Here is a 25478-nt window from a genome sequence, read left to right as displayed (position 1 = left end):
TATATATATATATATATATATATATATATATATATATTCCAATACATTTTTATTGAGTTTACAGCTGTTAACAAATCAATAAAATAGTAAAATAAAATAAAATATTTCAATACACACATTACATATTGTTATACATTCATCAGCATTGATCATCAATAGTCATTAATCCTCACATGCTGCTATATTTCTTTGTCTAAATCTACCAGTTTTTATTGGATAATCCAAGAATATTGAACCAGAAGAGAAAATAGACTAAAACAATATCCTAATAATGTTGGAGTCAAAATAGCCTAAAACAATTTGTTCAGAAGAGAAAACAGTCTAAATAATAACCTAAGAACATTTTACCAGAAGAGAAAATATCTTAAAATAATAGCCTAAAAGCCAAAAAAAAGCTTCAAACAATAGTCCAAAACATTCAACTAGAAGAGAAAATACCTTAAAAAACGTTAAATTTCGCGCAATTTGCATAACAGTCGCACTTTTATACATTGTGTGAATTCTGTTTAGTTTGCACTGAACTAATTTACATGCAGTTTCCCCGGACAAATAGCTATACAATTTTTTTTTTATAAATAAACCTCTTTGTGTTTTTCTAGGCAAATTGACAAAGGAACGTCTTTTCCAAAAGTTTTCATAATGTACTCCTAATCTTGGCATGCTAATTTTTGTTATTGCAAGGAAATTACCTTTAGTAGCTGCCTATTCCTTTATTATACAGTGGAACCTTGGATTACGAGCATAATCCGTTCCAGGAGAATGCTTGTAATCCAAAGCACTTGCATATCAAAGCGAGTTTCTCCATAGAAGTCAATGGAAGCGAAGATAATTCGTTCTGCGTTGACTTCTATTACATGCAATACCGCATGTGGCCAGAGGTGTGGGGGGCATCGAAGAGCTTCGGAAATATTTCGGGGACAGCTCGGCTGAACTCGGAAAGCCCAGGAAAGGCTCGGAAACACTCAGGAATGGAGTATTTCCGAGTGTTTCCAAGTATTTCCGAGTTATTCTGAGTATTTCTGAACGGCTCTGAACCATTCCGAGTGTCCCCAGCACCCCCCCCCCCCCCACACCTCTGGTCAAATACGGTACTGCACACCCCATTAGCTTGAATTCTGCTCATTTTGCGAGACAACACTCGCAAACTGAGTCAGAATTAAAAAAAAAAAAGTTGCTCATCTTAGTAAATCAACCCCATAGTGTCGGAAATCTGACAACGCTAAGACCTCTTTCACACTGAGGTGCTTTTTTAGGTGCTTTTGTGCAAAAAAAAAAAAAAAAAAAACCTCCTGAAAAGCTCACGAATGCTGGATCCCATTCATTTCAATGAATGCTTTCACACTGGGGCGCTGCGCTGGTGGGGCGGTGAAAAAAAAGTCATGGAAGCAGCATCTTTGGAGCTCAAAAACGCCCCTCTCCATTGAAATGAATGGAAAGCGCTTCAAAAGCGCTTGAAAAGTGCATGAAAAGCACTTCAAAATGTTTTTTTATTGTCACGTGACCATAAAAAAAAGCGCACCACTAATGTCGCAAAAGCGCCCGCCGTTTTATGGGCAGTTATTCCAGTGCCTCGGTGTAAAAGGGGTCTTATTGGACTCTGAGATGGTGATGTCACTCTGTTTATTGATATCTTTCTCTATATTGTGCATGTAGGATTATAATCTCTGAGCTCCATTAACACTTATTGGCATCTGAGATGGTGATGTCACTTGCTTTATTGATGTCTTTTTCTATACTTTTGTTTTACTGCGCATACGGGTTTGTAGTCTCTGAGCTCCGACAATGCACAGTGACATCTGAGATGGTGATGTCACTTTCTTTATTGATGTCTTTTTTTATACTGGCATTATACTGGGCATATGGGGTTGTGGCCTATGAGCTCTGGCAAGGCTTAGTGGCATCTGAGATGGTGAGAACAGCTATTGATGTCTTTTTCTATACTTTTTCCATACTGAGCACGCAGGTAGTCTCTGCGCTTCGACAACACTTAGCCCTCGTACACACGGTCGGACATTCTGACAACAAAATCCGTCGGATTTTGTCCAAAACTGGTGTTGCGTACACACGGACGGACAAAGTTGTCGGAAAATCCGATCGTTCAGAACGTGATGACGTTATTTCGTTACGACGGGACTACGTTCAGGCTAGTAGCCAATAGCTTTGGTCTAGGAATTTGATCTGACCATGTTGTCGGAAAATTTTATAGCCCAGCTCTAAAACTTTGTCGGTCGGATATTCTGACGGAAACAGTCCGATGAAGCCCACACATGGTTAGATTATCCAATAGCACAGTCCGATCGGACATTTTTCGTCGGAATGTCTGACCGCGTGTACAAGGGCTTAGAGGCTGAGATGGTGATGTCACTTTTTTTATTGATGTCAATCATCAGAGAAATCCCTGATTGAGGAAAGAACCTAGATCGAGGGTAAGGCCGCGTACACACGGGCGGATTGTCTGCCCAACTAAGTTCGTCAGACAATCCGACAGACAGTCCGTTCAACTTTTGAATGAACGGACTTGACCACACACGATGAACAGACAGTCCGCTGAAAGCTTGCGCGATGACATGTACAGCACGTACGACGGGACTAGAAATACGACGTCCAATACACAGCAATGCAACCTTCGGCCGTGTAAATCCTTTCTGAGCATGCGCCATACTTAGTCTGTCCAACTTGCCTACACACGAGCGGACTGTCCGCTGAAACCAAGTTTGGACGGACAAAACCAAGTTTGGACGGACAAAACCAAGTTTGGACGGACAAAATTACGGAAATTCCGAAAGACTTAGTCCGTCAGACTGTCCGCTGAAAAAGTCCGCTGAAGCCCACACACGAGCGGATTGTCCGCTGAAACACGGTTCAGTGGACTAAGTTGGGCAGACAGTCCGCCCGTGTGTACGCGGCCTTAGTGGTCATGTCAACACAGCAAAGCATAGCAAAAAAAATATATATATATAAAAATAGTACCTTTATTATTATTGTTATTTTTATTAATTAAGCAGATCAGTGTGACAAAGCTACAGCATAGGTACCATTTGAGCCATTTATTATATTTATCCTTTTCATCTAATTTAACTCGGAGGGCCACCCTAAAATAAAAAATAACATTAACATTCTCAAAAAAATATATAAAAAAACACTGTAAAAAAAATGTTTTTTTACTTACCAGAAACCACTGTTGCTAGGCAGTCTTCCTAATCTGCCTCTTCCTATTCCGCAGTGATTCCGCCTCTCCAGTGAGCTGCCCTGTTGTCTTCTGGAATGTGTGTGTCCCAGAAAACAACAGGGCCATTCACAAAGCTCAGCGCGACTGACGCATGCACAGTAGGAAACGGGCAGTGAAGCCGCAAGGCTCCCCTGCCCGTTTCCTTTCATTAAGATGGCGGCGCCAGCACCCGATCCAATGGACGTGTCGGCCATGGAGGGCCGACATCACCGGCTCGCTGGACAGGTAAGCGCGCTTATTAAAAGTCAGCAGCTACAGCGCTTGTAGCTGCTGACTTTAAAAAGAATAAAAATTAAAAAATTGAGGAACACCGCTTTAAAGTGGTTGTAAACCCCTACAGATCACTTTAACCTACAGGTAAGCCTAGATTAAGGCTTACCTGTAGGTGCTTGAAATACCTCCTAGAGCAGCCTTTCTCAACCTTTTCAACCTTCTCAACCCTTGAAATAATTCTCTGGTCTCAGGAAACCCCTGCTAAAAATTTGAAATCTACAACTCATGATACATTAGTGTCATGGTCAGTGGGAAGAATGGTCCTTACATTTCTGGTCATTGGGAAGAATTACCTCCTTACAGATAATTAAAAAGATCAATGGTGTCAGTGGGAACTTATCTGAGAGGCAGAAATTGCCCAATGCTGAAGGAACCCCTAGCAACCTCTGGAGGAACCCTAAGGTTCCATGGAACCCTGGTTGAGAATCACTGTCCTAGACCTACACAGTCTAGGAGATATTTGCAAATCGCCATATACCGATTTCTTCTGCGCATGCGCCAGAGTTAGAAAAGGCATGCTGTGATTGGCGTGGGAGTGACGTCACGTGACTCCGGCCAGTCACAGAGCCGGAGTTTGTGGTCCCGGAAGGAAGAGGGGTGAAGAATGGAGCTAGCTTGCTGCTAGCAAGGAAGACGGGAACATCGCGGGCTTCTCCTGCAGGCAAGTGTCACATAATGGGCTGCATAGTAGCTCATTATGCTTTACCTTTGCAGGTAAACAAAGAGGACGTAAAATCCATCAGGGTTTACTTACTCTTTAACCTCCCTTGCGGTATGATTATGTCAGATTTTTTTTAATGTCAAAGCGGTACAATTGTTTTGCATGGAAATTAGGTGTTTTATATTGTAGGCCTGTAATTCTTAGGAATAACTCACTTATATCTGTCCAAAGAAGAGTCTAGTAGACATCCCGGGTATGATAAAGTTTGGAACACGAAATCATGAATTATAATATAACAAATAACTATTAAATTTTTTTTTTTTTAAATAATACATTTTATTCAATAATGTATTTAAATCAAAAACACTGAAATATGTCCAATTTTACAATTTTTGCAAGTGTTTCCTGCACTAGCTGCTGTTTATTGTTTAAAGGGACAGCGTGGTATTATACTTCCACCTCCCTATCCTGCATAGAATGCATTAAGATAAAAAAACATTCCGCCTTTACAACTACTTTAAGGAGGACACCAGAATAAAAACATTCTTGGATAATGTTGACGTCATGGGACATAGGGATGAGGATTTGCATTACATGCAACCCAGAGACCTTCTGATGGAAAGTTAAGAAGTCAGCACTCTAAATTCCCCAGTGCTGCCTCTACAGCTGGCTGGTTGCCAACTCTATAGAATCCTGCAGAGAGTTCCCGACAACTGGCCAGCTGTACAGCGGATGAGGGAAGACAAACTCTGCAGGAGGAGTAATAAGGAACATCAATATACTTTCCTTATCCCAGTTTTGAGATCTCGCAATGTTGGATTGCTCAATAACTCTTATTAGGATTTTGCCTTTTGCTATCATATTAGCATAGACTGGAATGAGGATTGTTCACCCGTCTGCTCCCCTCTTTCAAAGCAACTCATGCAGCTCTCATATTGTGTGTGTGTATACAAATATATATATATACAGGTTTTTTTCAGCGGGAAGGCGGGGGAACGCCGCCACCTCCAGCGCTGAATGTACAGTATGTAATAGCAAGGGGTGCTGGGATGTGCTGAGGGGCCCTTTGATGCTGGCTGCTGGGGGGATCTAACCTTGCTAGGTGATGGAGCCTATTGTTAAGAGAGGGGTGTATTGTTGCCGGGGGGGGGGGGGTAAATTGTTGTTGGGTGGGATCTATTGTTGAGGGAGGGGTCTATTGTTGCTGGTTGCTGGAGGGTCTATTAATGCTGGCTTCAGGGGGTTCTATTGTTGTTGGGAGGGAGACTATTGTTTGAGGAGGGATATATTGCTTCTGTGGGTCTTATATTTCTAGGGAGGGGTCAATTGCTGCTGGGAGGAATCTACTGTTGAGGGAGGGGTCTATTGTTGCACGCTGCTGGGAGATATATTTTTGCTGATAGGGGCTATTATTCCTGGTGCAGATCTGTTGGTGTGTTTTAGTTGCAGGGGTTCTTTTTCTTGCTGGGGGGTAGTTGTTGTTTCCTGGGAGGGGTCTATTGTTGTTTGGAGGGGGGGCTATTGTTGCTGGCTGCAGGGGATCTATTTTCCTGCTTCTCTTATTATCATTAACCCATTCCATACAAATTAGGGAGCAGGGACGGTGCTCGGAAGGCAAGGGACGACTTGGAAGAGGGAGTACCTGTACTTATTTTCTGAAAAGAAAGCCATGTATATATATGTGTATATATATATATATATATATATATATATATATATATATATATATATAGAGAGAGAGAGCGAGAGAGAGAGAGATATGTAGATAGATATCTATATATATATATATATATATATATATATATATATATATATATATATATATATATATATATATATATATATATATATATATATATATTGGTTATCAGCTCCAAGGAAGCCTATAGGGATTTCTTGAGAAACTGTCAACTGCAAAGTGGAAGTTGAGAACAGAAGGCAAATGAGTGACAAGAGACAAAGTCTGCAGCTCTAGATCTCTGGCCAGTAGAAGACATCAGTGCACTTTCTTTACCCCAGTTTGGGGATCCTTCAATTCTGAATTTCAAATTAGGTCCATTAAGCTCCTTTCGAATGGGGCGGATTCTGTTCCAATCAGCAGGGGATCTGTGATCTGCTGATCGGAGCGGATGACACATTCACAGGGGACATGGACAGAGCCCACTCCGCTCTATGGGTGGCCAGTACTCCGGCTGTCTATTTACACCTAGGCTACCTCCAATCTGCGTCAGCTCAACTGAAGAGGATGGAGTCCTCTTCCATTTTTTTTTTTTTGAGTGGACCCGAACGAACCCACGAGTAGGCGGTTGTAAATGGACGCAAGTCTATTTACACCCACCTGTCCATAGGAATACGTGGACCTTCCAATCAGGTGGATCTAATCAGAACACCAATCTGAAAAGGGCAATTCTGAATTTCATATGAACTCTATTATTTCAACTTTGACTTTTGGTCATTATCGCAGCATAAAGAAGAATGAGGACTGGTCCCCTGTCTGACTTAAACAAAGTGTTAGAATTGTGCCCGTCTTCATGTTCCTCTGTCACCGTATATGTCGTTGCCTTCCTCCAGAACAGCCTTTCTCAACCTTTTCAACACAGAGGAACCCTTGAAATGGTTCTCCAGTCTCGGGGGAACCCCTTCTAAAAATGAGAAATCTACAACTCATGATATATTAGTGTGATGGTCATTGGGAAGAATGGTCCTCACACTTGTGGTCATTAGGAAGAATTACCTCCTTATAGATAGGTAAAAAGATCAATTGTGTTGGTGGAAACTTATCCAAGAGGCAGAAATGGTCCAATGCTGAAGGAACCCCTAGCAGCCTCTAGAGGAACCCTAGTTGAGAATCACTGCTCCAGAAGGTCAGAAACATCTGGAGATTCTTTATGAGTACAGGGGGTATTTCCTGCAACTGGCCAGCTGCAGAGTGGAAGGCAAATGAGTGATGAGAGATGAACTCTGAAGTTGGAGATCTTTGGTGAGTGAGGGACATCAATGCGCTTTTCTTATCCCAGTTTTGAGATCCTCATATTCAGGATTTCAAATTAACTCTATCATTTCGACTTTGGCTTTTAGACATTATCACAGAATACATGGGAATGAAGATTGGGTCCCCTGTCTGTCTAAAACAAAGTGTTAGAATTGTGCCCACCATCATTTGACCACCATCATGTCACTGTATATGGTATCTCCTTCCTTCAGAGGGTCAGAAGCATCTGGAGACTGTTTATGAGTCCAGATGGTTAAGTTTAAACTCAACTGTCCTTGGTGGGTATGCAAATTGTGATGCAGAGCTGTCATAAAAAAAACAAACAGAAAGTTCACATTATCGTAATCCTGATTTTTCAGCCCAAGAGTACGTCTGTTCTGCCATGTTCATGATTCCATTGTAACACTAACAATTTACTGACCTCAGCAGTGACAAAAATCAGGGATCTCCACTGCATAATCTAAATGCAACCTTGCTAAAATCCCATATAGTACAATTTCAGGTTCCTCTGCATAAGTAAAAATGGGAGTTTACACTTTTTTTTTTCATTCTGAGGAAATTCAAGACATTTCCCCAAAGTTTTAACATTATAGCAAAGTATATTGGAGTCACATCCTTTCAGGCATTAGTCATTAGCACTGAAATAACTTGGAAAAACGTGTCTGATAACCCTACTAATCCAAGAGGTTCTTAATCCGGAATAGATGGAAGAGAAGCATTCTAAGGTGATGATCTGACCCGCTCTATTGCCAAGCTGGTCTTAAAATAACAGAACACAACTATTTATGCTGCCCACACTTTTGACATTAAAGAGGCATTCCAACCAATACAGATTTTTCCCTTTTTTGCTAGATGCTGAAGAATTAAACCACCTTTATTAAGGATCTTAAGGACTCAGGAAATATATGCATTCCTTTCTTGTGCTTGCTTTGCTTTTAGATCTGTAGGAGTCATTGGGTGCCATCAGTGGTAGACAAAGTTACCGAAGGGCCCCTGTACAAGACAATTTTTTGGAAGTGTGAGTTTAAAGTTTTGACAACATTCAAAACATTTCACCAAAGTTTTAACATTATAGCAAAGTGCATTGGAGTCACATCCTTTCAAGCATTAGTGAGTCATATGCTCTTGAATAACTTGAAAGAACTTTGATAACCCTATTAACCCAAGAGATTCTTAAAGCGGGAGTCCACCGGGACTCCGCGTTTTTTTTTTTTTTAAAAGCCAGCAGCTACAAATACTGCAGCTGCTGACTTTTAAAATAGTGACACTTACCTGTCCAGAGCGCCCGCGATGTCGGCACCCAAAGCCGATCGCTAGGTCGTCTGTCGGGTCCTGCCGCCGCCATCTTGGGTATGGGAATCAGGAAATGGAGCCTTTCGGCTTCATTTCCCGGTTCCCTACTGCGCATGCGCGAATTGCGCTGCGCAATAAGGACGCTCCCCGCTGCCTCTGGGAGCTGTGTGTTTCCCAGCAGGCAGCAGGGCACTTGCGGGAAGGGGCGGGCACTTGCGGAAAGGGGTGTAAGTTACGCCCCTTTCCGCAGAGAGCTGTCCCGGAAGTGGGTGCAGTTACCTGGATTATCCAGGTAACTGCACCCCCCTCCCCCCTGAAAGGTGCCGATTGTGGCACCGGAGGGGGGGAGGGTTTCCGATGAGCGGAAGGTCCACTTTAGGGTGGACCTCCGCTTTAAGACGTCATTTTTGGAAAAGAAGCATTCCAAGGTGATGATCTGACCCACTTCAATGCCAAGCTGACCTTGAAAAACAGCCTTTATGCTGTCCACACTTTTGACATTAAAGAGGCATTCCAATCAAAACTGACCTTTCCCTTTTTGCTAGATGCTAAAGCTGATGCTGAAGAATGAAACCACCTTTATTATATAACTCAAGGACTCAGGAGATATATGCATATAGTTTCTGTGCTTGACTTGCTTTAAGATCATTAGGAGTCACTGAGTGCCACCAGTGGTGGACAAAGGTAATTAAAGGGTCCCTGCGCAAGACAAATGTTTTGGCCCCCTGTTCAACCACTGGTCAAGTAAAAAGACTTGTGTGTAGTGAATGACAACTAGAAAGAATTGAGCAGTATCCTAGTCTATATGGTTGATTTACTAAAGAGAGAGTGCAAAATCTGGTGCAGCTCTGCATAGAAACCAATCAGCTTCTATCTTCAACTTTTTCAATTAAGTGTTGACAAAAAAAAAACCCTGGAAGCTGATTGGTTTCTATGTAGAGCTGCACCAGATTTTGTACTCTCCAGTTTCAGTAAATCAACACCAATGTGTTGGAAGGAGCAGTCCCAGCATCCATAAAACCCAGCATCAGTTTAGGAACAATGGACCCGTAAGTCACCGAGGGCTCTTGTGCAATCGTGCAGTCTTTGCAAATGGTATTTCCGCTACCCGGGAGCTATGCTATGTCCCTGCCTTCCAGCTCCATTGTACCATCATAACTGATGCGGGAAACGGAACTGTAAATACAATATCCAAGTGGTTCATTGGAAACAACTTTATTCAATGTTCTAAACAGCCCCAAGGAGTGGCAAGACACGGGTCCAGTTTTTAAAAAAATATTCCACATATGTAAGACTTGAATATGAAAAAAATATAATTTGGTTTCTTCTGTCTGTGCATGCCAAATATGATTTTAGTTTTTGATGAATACTGCTGGGGGCTAACCACCCATTAGCTCCATATTAGTCTCAGGATCTCCAGTGTGGAAAGAAAATTCCATTACAGTGCTAGGACAAGGTAGTTTAGCACCCAAGGCAAAATGGCCAAAGTGCACTCCCCACCATTGAGGCAGTTCCTGTCTTTTTCGCACCCCCTCCTTTCTGCTGAAGACCACCTCAAGGCCACCTCTTCTGCCCATCCCTCAGCCCGGCCCTGCTGTACCCCACTTCCTAGATCTGCCAGCTATGGAGATCAATGAGCAGCCAACCAAAGCTGAACTATGAGCTTTGTGTGCATTGAGCCTTTGAATGCTATAAATGTCCTAATACCCACACAAGCCAAGATGTAAGAGAAGACTTCATTTTTTACCGCCTTGTGTATTGCCTGAATCCACAATTGAAAAGAAAGTTCTATTCCAGTCTTAGGACACGGTAGCTTAGTACCCAAGGTGAAAAGGCCAAAATGCAGTCCCATTATTGAGACAGCAGCATTCATTGCAGTTAATGTCTTTTTTGACCCCCCCCCCCCCCCATCTGCTGAAGTGCTCAAGACCACCTCTTCTGCCTACCCTTCAGCCCAGCCCTGCTGTACCCCACTTCCCAACACAGCCAGCAATGTAGATCAGCGGGCATCCATTCACAACTGGAATATGAGCTTTGTGTGCATTGAGCCTTTAAATGCTATAAATGTCCTAATACCACTAAAACCAAGATGAAAGCGAAGACTTCATTTTGATTCCGCCTTGTGTCGGGATGCACAATACAAGCTCGGCTGAAAAGTCCAGCTCAGCTCATTAACCGTGGACGCTGAAAAGGTCCCAGTGACATTTCAAAGTGTTGTTCTTCCTTCGTATGCATACACAGCTGGCGTTTTGGTTGGAACAACACTGTACTAGAAAAAGGTCATGGTGTCTGGACAGATGGCAGGAGCCTTCATCCCTCCATCAGATTACCCAACAGACGAAGTCTCTATCCCTCCCCTTCCCCTGTGATGGTGTTTTAATGCAAATCAGTGTTTAAAGAGCCTGTTTCCCTAATAACACTGACGTTGGCTCGTTATGAGAAGCCATCTGTCTCTGCGGTCACCGTCTGAACTTCATGTGCAGGTATCTCAATCTGTAAATGAAGGATAAAGGGCAGAAATGAAAAGTACGCGCCAATACAAAATTAAGAAATTAAACTGAGATGTATGCAAGAAACATGGATTGGCTGCTGAGTAATTCAGCTTTTTTTCCACGCAAGCGTCACTGTAGTATATCAATCCACCTCAGTCCTTATATAGGATATAGGCTTCATGCACACTAGACGTTTTAAAAGCTGCTTCTAGAGACGTCTTGCTTTTTTTTTTCTGCCATTAAACACCCCTCAAAGTTAGCCTATGGGGTTGATTTACTAAAGGCAAATAGGCTTTGCATTTTGCAAAGTTGTAGTTGCTCCAGAGCTTGGTAAATGAGTTAAAGCTTCAGTTTGCAAAGAGTACCCAATCATATGCAAGGAAAAAAAAAATGCATTTTTCCTTGCACATGATTGGATGATGGAAGTCAGCAGGGCTTCTGCTCAATTACTAAGATCTGGAGCAACCGCTCTTGCAGAGTGCAATTGCACTTTGCAAAGTGCACAGTCTACTTTCCTTTAGTAAACCAACCACTATGTGTCTATGCACCCATAAGCATGTACAAGCGCTTAGAGGCAAAAAAAAACAAAACACTGCCAGCGCATTCAAGAGCAGCAGCATTTTGGCAGAAATAATGCCTGACATGCCTAAATATGTGTAAACCCATCTAGACACGTTTAGGTGCATCAAGCGCTTGGGCGATCATTCATTCCAATGGCCAGAATAAATTAATATTTCAGCCAATGAATTGAATAAACACCAATGCACTTGGTGCAGCTAAATGTGTTTTCAAAAGTGCTTCAAAGCAGAGTTCCGCCCCCCCTTGGGTGCTGCCTCCATCATTTGTGGTGAGGGAAACTGGCAGTGAAGCCTTTCGGCTGTGCTTTCTGAATGGCCTGGCGGCGGGGAGAAGGAGGAGGGAGCCGAACGTCCTAGTGATCATGCCAGGGCAAGATCTCTAAGAAGTGGGGACAGGTACCAGTCAAAAACAGGTACCCGCTCCCCCCTCCCCAAAAGGTGCCAAATGTGGGGAGTAAGCAGATAATCGGAGCTTCTACTTTTGGATGGAACTCCACTTTAAGGAGAAATGCCAGGAGTAGGGATGGGCCGAACGACCCCTTGTTCGGTTCGCACTAGAACTTTCGAACAATGCCAAAGTTCGGAACCGAATAACGAACCCCATTGAAGTCTATGGGACCTGAAAAGATCAAAAGTGCCCATTTTGAAGGCTAAAGCCCCATATATACTATCAGTTTTTCTGCTGAGTTTTTCCTTCAGATTTACCAAAACCATATAATATGAGGTCAAATCTTAGGAGTTTCAATTTGTATGCAATCAGTCAGGACCTTGCACTACATGACTTTGGTAAACCTGAAGTAAAAACTCAGCAGAAAAACTGATAGTGTGTATGGGGCTTTACATGCAAGTAATTAGGCATGCAAAGTTTGGAAAAAAACTTCACTTTTAAATGAGCAGTGATTTATTGATGCTTAAAGTGAAAGAATAAAAATGAAAAATTCCTTTCAATATAGTGCCTGGGGGGTCCCCTTAGTGCACCTGTAAAGTGGCACATCTCTACTGTGTATAGAAGCTGCTGCAGCAATAATTGCATTTATAAATCCTAAACAATGACATTTTCCCTGCAAGCTTTCTTTATTTTGTAAGCAACGGCTTAGGGAGCCAGTGTTTATGATGTGGCGACAATGTAGTGCACTGGGAACAAGAATAGAGATTTTTTGGATAAATTCTGGTGTCTCTACCACAGACTTTGGATAGAAGTAACGGGTGCAGTGTCAATGGCACCTTCCCACCATAACCCTATAGAGGTACTCTTGATGAAAGCAAGAATTAGCCTTGCTGTCAAAAACTGCAATTATATGGACCCTCCCCATGTTGGGCATGTGGCCTGTGGCCTAGTGTGGTAATTAATTTTTTTCATTTTGCCATGGAGTTCACCTTAATATCCATACCAGACCTGAAGGGCCTGATATGGACTGCAGGGGGGGAGGGGGGCATGTCGTTTTTTTCCATGATTTTTCATCTATATTGCCAGGAGCCGGCAATACCTTACAGCCGCAAGCAAGTTTAAATTACATTTTTTCCTTTAGAAAGGTCATTTTGCTGTGGCCTGTTCTACACGTCACACCAATGCACCACTTTACAGGCAGACTAAGGGACCCCCCCCCCCCCCCCCATGCAGAATATTTAAAGGAATATTTCATTTTTATTGTTTAAGCATTATTAAAATCACTGCTCCTGAAAAAACTATTGTTTTTTAAAACCTTTTTTTTTTTTTGCATTGATACATGTCCCCTGGGTCAGGACCCGGGTCCACATACAGTTTTTATGGCAAAAACGTGCATAAAAGCCTTTAAAATTAGCACTTTTGATTTTTCATGTTTGCGTCCCTCAGACTTTAATAGGATTCGCATGTTCGCTAGAACTTTTTGCATGTTCGCAGTGTTCTTGAACCGGGGGTGTTCAGCCCATCCCTAGACTGAAATATTCAAATATTCACTGTTAATAGTGGCACCACCGGTTAGAAAATCCACACGAATTACGCCACGGTTTGCCAAAGAAAACACATATCATCACTTTATTAGACATGTGCAACTACTTTAGATCCAAATTTGTTTTTTGACGAAATTCGACAAATTAATTAATTTGGAAATATTCGAATTAATGAAAACTTGTTTCATGAATTCTTCAGAAAATTTGTAAATTCGAAAATTCAAAAATCTTCTCTGTGTGTTGCATATCGATTGAATGGGTTGTCAACTATAAGTCGACTTCTCCTATCGGAAGAGATCGATCATAAAATAAATTGATCATTTATAGAAGCATGCATGGCCACCATTAGACTCGGTGTAAACATTTATTTAGAGAAACTTGGGATCTGAGCATTTTGTGGTCATGTTGGAGCATCAGGTGTATATCCAGTTATACTGGAACTCTTATTGTATCAAGTTTTACTTTGTTGCCTCCAGCTTGGAAGTCACTTACTAGATCAATAGAGGACATCAGAATAGCCATTGCTGTTTAATATGACCTCTGTAGCACAATGCACATTACTGAATCAATACTGAATTTCTATATTCTTAAGCCTCATTCACATGGGCAATGACATATGTAGGTTTATAGGACATTTATGAACACCTACAACACACACTGAAAAGCATTGAGAAGTTATTTACAAATTAAATACATTTTTTTTTTGGGGGGGGGGGGGGGGCTTTTTTTAATGTGAAACGTGTAACTATATGGTGTATATAAGGTGTAAACATTTTAACAAACAAAGCAAACAAATAAAAAGTTTTAATTATTAATAGTTTGTAAAATAAAAGTGAACAAAACAAAAAACAACAGGAAAATAATAATTAAATGGAGAAGGAGAATAGAGTTGTTAATTAAGGTTGATTAGAGTAAATTAAGGGTTAATAAGGGGTTAAACAGAAGAATGTTTAATAAAAAAAAATAAAAAAACCTTTAAACTGACTTCATCTGCAGATCTTCCCTTTGATCTGTAGATGAATAAACAGAAAGATACAAAAAGAAGCAATGTTTATTTTTATCTTTTTGTTTTAGTGGCTCAGCAATGTAGTTGATAAACACTGAAAATAAAAAGGGGATTTTTGGGGACTTTGAGTGAGGCACACACAGCTTGGAAAAATATAAAAGCATATTTATTGACGTGGGCATAGGGCATAACACAATAAACACACACACATGATTTTATATATATATATATATATATATATATATATATATACTGTATATGTATACATACAAACATGGCATAAGAATTCATAATTCATGTATATACATATAGATCACACTGAGCACGTTATTATAACCTTATATCAGCCAGTGATATAAAGTGTCATATGGTGCAAAACCTTTAGTGTTAAAAAACATGGCCACATCCAAAAATCTTGACGCGTTTCCTGGTTAAATACCACTTCTTCAGGAGCCGATGCAGAATATATCTGCAAAAGACAATGAATATTAATGTTGTCCAATATTTGCCAAAGTCATGAAAAACGAGTAAGGACGGGAGGGAAAAAAATATAACGACCCTGCTGTACTTACATATCAGTTGTCAGATTAAAAGACAAATCCCCTCTACTATATCACTTCTTCTAGCACAAACCCCCCAAATAAATCCTCCTAGCACATATCCTGTTCTCTCCCCCCCCCCCCCCCCCCGAATCACAACTTCTAGCACACACACCCAAATTTCCCCTCCTAGAACAATTCTAACCCTCTGCACCCCCCTCAGACTTCTCCTCACCCCTCAATCTCTCCGTGGTGCCCCCGCCTCACATGATACCACAGTGCCCAGGGCTGCCCTTTCTGCCCACCCCTTGTCCCGGTCCTGCCCCCAAGCACAGCACCAGAGCACTGCCCACAGTACACATTTGTCTCTCGAGCACAACACCAAAGCACTGCCCATAATTCACATGGGTCACCAAGCACAGCACTAGAGCATTGCACTTAATGTGCATGCGTTCCGTGAGTACATCGCTAAGCCACTGCCCATAATGCGCATGCATCTCTTAAGCACAGTACCAGAGCACTGCTCATAATATACATACCTCCCACAAGCACAGTACCAGAGCACTGCCCATAATATACATCCCCCCCCCCGAGCACAGTACCAAAGCACTGCCCATAATATACATCCCCCCCCCCCCCCAAGCACAGTACCAAAGCACTGCCCATAATATACATCCCCCCCAAGCACAGTACCAAAGCACTGCCTATAATATACATACCTCCCCCAAGCACAGTACCAGAGCACTGCCCATAATATACATACCTCCCCCAAGCACAGTACCAAAGCACTGCCCATAATATACATACCTCCCCCAAGTACAGTACCAGAGCACTGCCCATAATATACATAACTCCCCCAAGTACGGTACCAAAGCACTGCCCATAATATACATACCTCCCCCAAGTACAGTACCAGAGCACTGCCCATAATATACATACCTCCCCCAAGCACAGTACCAAAGCACTGCCCATAATATACATACCTCCCCCAAGTACAGTACCAGAGCACTGCCCATAATATACATACCTCCCCCAAGTACGGTACCAGAGCACTGCCCCTAATATAAATACCTCCCCCAAGTACAGTACCAGAGCACTGCCCATAATATACATACCTCCCCAAAACACAGTACCAAAGCACTGCCCATATTATGCATACCTCCCCCAAGTACAGTACCAGAGCACTGCCCCTAATATAAATACCTCCCCCAAGCACAGTACCAGAGCACTGCCCATAATATACATACCTCCCCCAAGCACAGTACCAAAGCACTGCTCATAATATATATGGCCCCCCAAGCACAGTACCAGAGCACTGCCCATAATATACATACCTCCCCCAAGCACAGTACCAAAGCACTGCCCATAATATATATGGCCCCCCAAGCACAGTACCAGAGCACTGCCCATAATATACATGCCCCCCCCCCCAAGCACAGTACCAAAGCACTGCCCATAATATACAGTACATACCTCCCCCAAGCACAGTACCAAAGCATTGCCCATAATATACATACCTCCCCCAAGCATAGTACCAAAGCACTGCCCATAATATACATACCTCCCCCAAGCACAGAACCAGAGCACTGCCCATAATATACATACCTCCCCCAAGTACAGTACCAGAGCACAGCCCATATTATAAATACCTCCCCCAAGCACAATACCAGAGCACTGCCCATAATATACATATGCATCCCTCGAGTACAGGCCCAAAGCATTACCCATAATACTCATGTGTTCCCCAAGTACAGTGCCAAAAAGCTACCTGTAATACGCATGCATCTCTTGAGCACAACACAAAAGTGCTGCCCAATAATATGCATAGGTCCCCTAGGCACACTAGCGCACCTGAGCATGTCACCAGGTGGACTGTGAGAATGCAGCCCTGGCCAGGAGTGCACATGTCAGGATGGCTACTTGGGGCCTCCAGGGAGACCCTACAAGACAATGGAGCCATCCTATCCGTGGAAATTAAACACACCAAACTGTCAAAGGCTCATCATGTTGCGAAGGAATCAATAATGAGGTAAGGTATGCCGCTACATTTACTTTCATGGAGGATTTAATAACACTAGATTTTGTTGACTGTGTTTTGCGTCTACTTTTGACTTTATATAATATCCTCATCTTGGTGTGGAATTTCTGCCTTTACAGAACTGCCCATAGAACTTGTATAAGGAATGGGGCTTGTAAGACCGATGGGACATATTCTTTGTTCCATCGTGGATCCCATTCTACTTCTAGAAATATGATGATGTTGTTGTTGTTGTTGTTGTTATCTCCGCTATGAATTGAGTGACGTCTTTTGACATACATTAAGCCCCAGCCTCCCCCTGACAGTGACAGGTGTAAGCTGCTTTATTGTGGCAGATTTTGAGTTGTTGTTTCCATCCTTGGGGGCCGCCCTGAATTGCCTGGCTTACATCCGCAGCCTTGCACTTCTTAAGAGGCCGTGGAAAGAGATTTACATCCCTGGTGAGCCGCCAGACCGCGTTGTCCCCCCAATCTTTTTCTTGCCTTGACCTTGTTTTTTGTTGTCTGAGCTGGATTGGAGAAGCATTTGTCATATCAAGAACCTTTGACACAGATCCTGTTTTAGAACATCCTCATCCCAACTTAGCTTGTTCGGTTGGCAATGCATGCTGGGAGTTAGCGTGCTTAGGCGGAGTGGCATGTGATCTATATAAGCTTCTTACATGGAAAGCTCATTCTGAATTGTGCAGCCATCAGTCAGTCACCCTCCCCATCATGGTTCTGGACATGGATGAGTGTGTCTTCTTCACAACCATCGAAGTAAGTACAAAGAAATAGCCAGGAGCTGGAGATACATGGAAGGGTGGATGGAGATATTGATACATGGATGGATGGATAGATAGATATGAATGGATCGATAGACACATAAATAGATTGATAGATAGACATGGGCAGAAATTTGGATATACAGTAAAATTTCAGATTGCGAGTAACGCGGTTTACGAGTGTTTCGCAATACAAGCTTTTTTTTTTTAAGTCATGACTCAGTTTGCGAGCGTTGTCTTGCAAGACAAGCAGGATTCAAGCCTCTGGGGTGTGCAGGACCGCATTTGGCCATAGGTGCGGGGGCACCAGTGAAGCACAGAGACCACTCGGAGAAGCTCAGAGACCACTCGGAGACACACGGAGTCGCTCAGAAATACTCCATTCCCTACTGGTCTCTTAGCTTCTCCGGGTGTTTCTGAGTGTCTCCGGTGCCCCCCCCCCCACCACCACCACCTCTGACCACATACGGTACTGCATACACTAGCAGCGACAGTGGAACAAATTATCGGAGTTTCCATTGATTCCTATGGGGAAACTTGCTTTGATTTACGAGTGCTTTGGATTACGAGCATTCTAATGGAACGGATTAGGCTCATAACCCAAGGTACTACTGTAGAAGGATATGTATTGAGAGATGCATGGATATTGATGCATAGCTGGATAGAGAAGTATGAATCAATAGATACTGTAGATAGATAGATAGATAGATAGATAGATAGATAGATAGATAGATAGATAGATAGATAGATAGATAGATAGATAGATAGATAGATAGATGGATGTACATGGATGGATATATGGATAAAAGGATCGATGAAAAGTGCTGGTTCAACAGCGTGTGGATCGCATGTTGCACCTTTAATTGGATGTCTGTAGATTTCCATCTGTTTCTGTTACATTCTTCGGATTCTTAGGTCCATCAGTCCCAAGAGTTTTTGGAAGGCCTGCTATCATCTAATACGTCTTAGTATAGCTTTGCCTAGCATGTGTATTATCAATGCTGTATATTGTATATGACCCTTTTTTTAACTTATTGTAGAACCCGCAATTTGTGTTTTGTTTCCTCATGTTGTTCCTTGATGGCTCCAATGTAGGGTTGCCACATCATCCCTTTAATCCAGGGCACATATTAATTACACAGGTTCTGATCCTAATTTACTGCAGATAAGGCACCAGATAAGGCACCAAGTGAGTTTAATTACCACCTTTATCAGCCAGAGAACCTGTGTAATTAATGTGTGTCCTGGATTAAAGAGATGATGTGGCAACCCTACTCCAATGTCACCCATATATCCTCCCAGTGCCACCAGCATGTCTGCCATCAGAAGCGTTCCCCCATCCCATATACAGAGTGGCATGGCCAAGGGAAAATGGTGGTAAGTCATGGCTATCTTCTCTGGCCGGTGCCCACTAATCCATCTCTCCCATCCATCCCATGTATGTAATATCACATGCAAGCGACTGGGGTGGATGCGAGAGGCAGAAACTCCAAGTGCCAATATTATGTTTCCCAAGTGGCACCAGCCATGTCCACCATAATAAGTATTTTCCCTCTCCTTCGCTATATGCAGAGTGGTGCAGGGAAGTGGTGAAAAGACATGGCTAGCGGTTCTGGCATGCTGGTCCCCACCATCCATCTCTTGCATCCATTCCATGTATGGACGCGACAGGAGGATCGTGAGGACCAGTATGGCAGAAAGGGTAGCTATGTCCCATTGCCGCTTCCCTGCGCCACTCTGCATATGGGGGGGCACTTCTGGCAGAGCAGTGTAGGAAATGTATCTACTCATCACACTCATCGATTGACTTAAAGGTTATTACACTGCCGAGAGTTATGTAAAAGGAAAATGGTTTCAATATTCTCTCTGGGAGATATTATAAGAACATTAAAATATAATTAGAGAAATGTATCTTCTTCCTGAGGATCTAAGAATTCCTCAGCCCTCCAGTCCTGGTTACATTCAGAAGCCTCTGCTCGGGTGAAGGACAAAACACCCGATTGGCCCAGTCTGCCTGAAAATCAGCTCTCCAGAGCTCTTTGACAAAGACCAGTGCCAAGGCATAGGTCACATGACCAGTACCAAGGCATAGATCACATGACCAGTGCCAAGGCATAGATCACATGATCAGTGCCAAGGAATAGATCACATGACCAGTGTCAAGGAATAGATCACATGACCAGTACCAAGGCATAGATCACATGACCAGTGCCAAGGCATAGGTCACATGACCAGTGCCAAGGCATAGATCACATGATCAGTGCCAAGGAATAGATCACATGACCAGTGTCAAGGAATAGATCACATGACCAGTGTCAAGGAATAGATCACATGACCAGTGCCAAGGCATAGATCACATGACCAGTGCCAATGGCGCAGATTTTTTAAACAATTACATTATTCAGAATTTCTGTTTTTGGCATTCTGAATACTTTGAAGTGTAAAGGAGGGATTTGGGGTCTTTTAGACCCCCGATCCCTCCATAAAGAGTACCTGTCACCACTGTTTACTGTCACAAGGGATGTTTACATTAAAGGCAGATATAAAAGTGATCAGAATTTTTTTTTTTTTTAAATGTGACAATGTAAAAAAAAATGTTTAAGCGCTCCCTTGAGCTCACGCAGCAAAGAAACTAAATGCGTAAGTCACACCCGGATATGTAAACGGTGTTCATATCACACATGTGAGGCATTGCCACAATCATTTGAGTGAAAACAATAATTCTAGCAAAAGACCTCCTGTAACTCTAACCTGGTAATTGTTACATTTTTTTAAAGTTTTGTCTATGGGGATGTTTCAGTATCTGTAGTCTGTCACCATTCTACGAGTGTATGCAATTTCTAAGCTTGACACGTTGGGTACATATTTACTCGTTGTAACACCATCTTTCACATTATACCCCCTGTGCACGCCTATGTACATGATTAAAGTCCTGGCATGTCACAATATATAGCAACAGTAACCTTTATCACTTAAAGCTCCACCTTTCATCATTAACTAACACCCGCGAAGCTCCTGTCCAATGACTTTGCCTAGGCCAGTGATGTCGAACCTTGGCACCCCAGATGTTTTGGAACTACATTTTCCATGATGCTCACCTACACTGCAGATGAGCATCATGGGAAAAGTAGTTCCAAAACATCTGGGGTGACAAGGTTCGCCATCACTGGCCTAGGCTGAGACAATGTCATCAGTCTGCTGCAGGCAGGAGGAAGCATTTCCTCAGTCTCCTCTAGGGGTGCTGAAATTAATCGTTGCATCGATGCATTGCGATTCGGGTGTCCCCGATGCGGCATTGATGCATAAGGACCGGAAAATCGATTGCGGGTGACGTCATACCGACTTGCCCCGCCCCTGGCCAGGAAAGCGTTCTGAGCGTATTTTTAAAATTACTTTTTTTTAATAAGTGCCAAGTTACATTGAATGATGTGCCCCGCTGTATGTACTTTTTAAAAAAAATATGTCACTTCATACCGCATTTCACCGTAAATCCTCTCCCCCCAGTGAACAGACTGCAACATTGTAACTTTGTAGTAAGTCACAAAGTGAGAGTCTGATCTGCGTCAGACATTTATGCAGAGCATAGAACCAGTATTTGTCATCTCTGAGATGGCATCTCGGTCCACAAAGTAGATGGGGGACCCTGGATGATGCCTGAACAAAGATGGCTCCGTTCTTCTGCAGATAAAAGTAGAGGAAAGCATTGTCAGGGGGTGAACTGGGATCTGTATGAGATGTAACTTAGCATGTATACACTTAGCGTGTAAATTCCACTTTACCAAGGAGAGCTGGCCAGTTATTACATAATGTACTCAGTAGTTCTCACTTCTGAATTTGCAGCCTGGAACTTGCAAATGTTTAGTGACTCTTCATCCCGGTGACATTTAATCCATATTACCATAGAAACTCCAGTACAAAGCATTTATTCTGCCTTGTTTTATCTGCCGGGAGGATTCATGGAATCAAAGGACCCTTTATGAGAGACAACCTCCAAACTAGACTACGTAACCCCTATGAACGTATCTCCCTGTAATTCTGGCTGGGGGGGCTTCAGGAACTCTGATAATTACTGTATGCCATTAACTCAGCAATACGACACAACCGAATTTTAATTTCAGGAATACAACCCCTTCTGTACAAGGACTTGGGAAGTTTCCACATTGAAGATTATTACATTTGTGGCGCTCATATTCATTATGTACAACTGTTTTCTGCATCATTTCACTTTAATCTGCTCATATAATCCTCCTTTCTCCCTTCGTCAACTTGCTAATGACATTTTTAAACAAAATCTTTCTGTTTCCATTATATATCTTATTTTAGACCCAGTGACATCATCATCACTCTATGCTCCTCTATGCAATTCAGGCAGATCATGGCTGGTGGATGAAGCCGGCTGGGTGGTGGACTTAGCTTACCATAAACATCACAGCCCCCTCTGTACTCCTCTCAAGAGCCCTCCACCATGACCCTGAGGTTAGGTTGAGCTCACACAGGCAACAAAAAGGCAGTAAAAACAGCCGGTTCACCCCCCCCCCCCCCCAATAACTTACCCAGAACGTAACATAGTGGCCACTCAGGTTTCTACACATTGCCTAGCTGTTATGGTTTTCTTTGTTGTTTGACTAATTTAATCGCATTACATGTTTGGTGGGTGGCGCTGCTTGCCAAACTCGCTCATTGAAGTCAATAGGACCACGCCATAATTTCTTGCCTACCAAAAACTCTTTCGATCGTAAAAAACAAAACAAAAGCAAACAGGCATTTGGGAGGCAGCACTGTCTCCTGAAAGCCTGCAAACCAATTGCCTCTGAGAGGTGACTCACCCCAGATCACTTTTTAGCAGAGCGGTGAACCCTACCACTAGTGTGAACGAGGCCTTGTAGAAGAAAATGAGAGCTTATTATATGCATACATGTTCCAAGTCAGTCACATAGAAAGTACTGAAGGGAGGTGGTCAAGATAAAGCCAAGCAAGCAGCATTTCTAGGAGAGGACAATACTGCCAGCCACCATATTTTATTATTGAAATGTTTCTTTTAAATGTTTGTATGTATTTCACTTGCACTACATTGAATATATATTACAAATTTCAGACTACTATTTAGATCTTTTATCTCATGGTAGCAGCGAGTATACGGGTACCATACAAAGACCCCAACAAAGACCATAACCAAGAACCATATCAAGGACCACACCAAAGACCATAACCAAAGACCTTACCAAAGACTATAGCCAAAGACCATAACCAAGAACCATAACTAAGTACAAAAAAAAAATCATAACCAACAACCACACCAAAGATCATAACCAAAGACCATAACCAAGGCCCATACCAAAGACCATAACCAAAGACCATACCAAAGACTATAACCAAAGACCATAACCAAGGACCATAACCAAGGATCATAATCAAGGACAATACCAAAGACTATAACCAACGACCATACCAATAGACTATAACCAAGGACCATAACCAAGGATCATAACCAAGGACAATACCAAAGACCATAACCAAGGACCATATTAAAGATCATAACCAAGGACCATACCAAAGACCATAACCAAGCACCATAACCAAACCAAGGACCATACCAAAGACCACACCAAATACCATAACTAAGGACCACACCAACGACCATCACCAAGAACCATGCCAAAGACCATAACCAAAGACCATAATCAAGGGCCATACTAAAGATCATAACCAAGGGCCATACCAAAGACCACACCAAGGACCACAACCAAGAACCATACCAAAGACCAAAACCAATGACCATAACCAAGAAGCATTCCAAAGATCATACCAAGGATCATACTGGGGGTGGAAATAGTTTATTCATGTGAATGTGTATTATAATTATTTTTTTAAATACTTTTTATTGAGTTTTTAGGAATGTGTATTAAACTTAGCTTAACAGCTTAAACTTTGAATAATTTGCTAAAGGTTATGTATCGAAGACTTGACTTTAATAGCTTGTTCATTTGTTCATTTTCATGTCCCTTTTTAATTGCCCCCAGGAACATGACATCGAGACAGCTCATGGGATCGTCCACGTCACCATGTGTGGGACACCAAGACAGAACAGACCCGTTATACTGACATACCATGACATCGGACTGAACCGTAAGTCAGCTTTGATACCACTAATTATTCTATACTTACGCGCTATTCTTCTATTACTTTTATTTAATTATTTATTTAACTCTTCTATTTTTTATTTATTATCTAACATTATTATTATTATTTTTTTTATTCGATTTGGAATTCAATGTAATCATTCCTTATTATTTGGGTCTATTCTTCTGCTCTTTTATTATTCTATTATTAAAAATTATTTAAAATATTTACATTATTTAAAAGCGTAATAGACATCCGTTCCGTTTGAAATAGAAATGAAAGGCAAAACATTTGTGTATAGATATAAAAAAACATTATAAACACTTTTTTTTCCCTGTCAGGATAAGTCTGATCATAGCTAGTGAACTGACCACGGGGTGTGCTCTCATACCTAATGTGGTCAGTTTTTAATGGGAAAGCAGGGAGACTGGCAAGAACACCAGGGATTTCACAGAAAGAAAGCGATACAAAGAGAACGGGATACGTTCTCATACAAATATATGGTACAGCAGGCACATATCAGGAATATGAAGTGTTGGGGTAACATACAGTATTCTGTAACTGGTAAGTGCGCGGTCATGAATGAATATAGACGGCACCCACTGTAGCTCTTGCAATACTTTATTTAATTGAAGGAATACAACATACAATCCTCCAGGTTCACACGCATTGACACAATTAAGACTCACTGAGGGTTGATACACGTGAGCCTGGAGGATTGTATGTTTTATTCTTTCAAGTAAATAAAATATCACAAGAGCTACAGTGGGTACCGGCTATAGTCATTCATTTACATGTGTTGGAGCTGACAGGATTTTGCCCTTACCTAGAAATGCTGGATCATGTATATATTGTACACTATATTGCCAAAAGTTTTGGGACTCCTGCCTTTACACGCACATGAAACTAAATGACATCCCAGTCTTAGTCCGTAGGATTAAATATTGAGTTGGCCCACTTTTTGCAGCTATAACAGCTTCAACTCTTCTGGGAAGGCTGTCCACAAAGTTTAGGAGTGTGTCTATGGAAATGTATGACCATTCTTCCAGAAGCGCATTTGTGAGGTCAGGCACTGATGTTGGACGAGAAGGCCTGGCTCGCAGTCTCCACTCTAATTCATCCCAAAGGTGTTCTATCGGGTTAAGGTCAGGACACTGTGCAGGCCAGTCAAGTTCCTCCACCCCAAACTTGTTCATCTATGTCTTTATGGACCTTGCTTTGTGCACTGGTCCAAATCATTTGGTGGAGGGGGGATTATAGTGTGGGGTTGTTGAGTTCTGACCTCAACCCGATAGAACTCCGCTGGGATAAATTAGAGGAAGAATGGTCAAACATTCCCATAGACACACTCCTAAACCTTGAGGACAGCCTTCCTAGAAGAGTTAAAGCCATATAGCTGCAATGGGTGGGCCAACTCAATATTGAACCCTACGGACTAAAGCCCAGTACACACTATTATTATTATTATTATTCGGGATTTATATAGAGCCAACAATTTACGCAACACTTTACAATATAAAAGGAGACAATACAGTTACAATACAATAAAATACAAGAGGATT

General features: G+C 42.1%; 1 protein-coding gene across 1 annotated transcript in view; it reads left to right on the top strand.

Moving 5' to 3' along the window:
* Window positions 1–25478, top strand: part of NDRG1 (N-myc downstream regulated 1) — a gene marked incomplete in the record, with an annotated part of 99259 nt that overhangs the window by 36219 nt on the left and 37562 nt on the right. The window contains 1 exon segment of the mRNA XM_077493371.1: window positions 23817–23922. Within this exon segment, the coding sequence (XP_077349497.1) occupies window positions 23817–23922 (106 nt within the window).

The sequence above is a fragment of the Lithobates pipiens genome, unplaced genomic scaffold, assembly GCF_037356315.1.
Source record: "Lithobates pipiens isolate NorthernLeopardFrog02 unplaced genomic scaffold, aLitPip1_a1.2 Scaffold_19, whole genome shotgun sequence".
NCBI classification, from domain to species: domain Eukaryota; kingdom Metazoa; phylum Chordata; class Amphibia; order Anura; family Ranidae; genus Lithobates; species Lithobates pipiens.
This window is presented reverse-complemented; position numbering and strand designations above follow the sequence as displayed.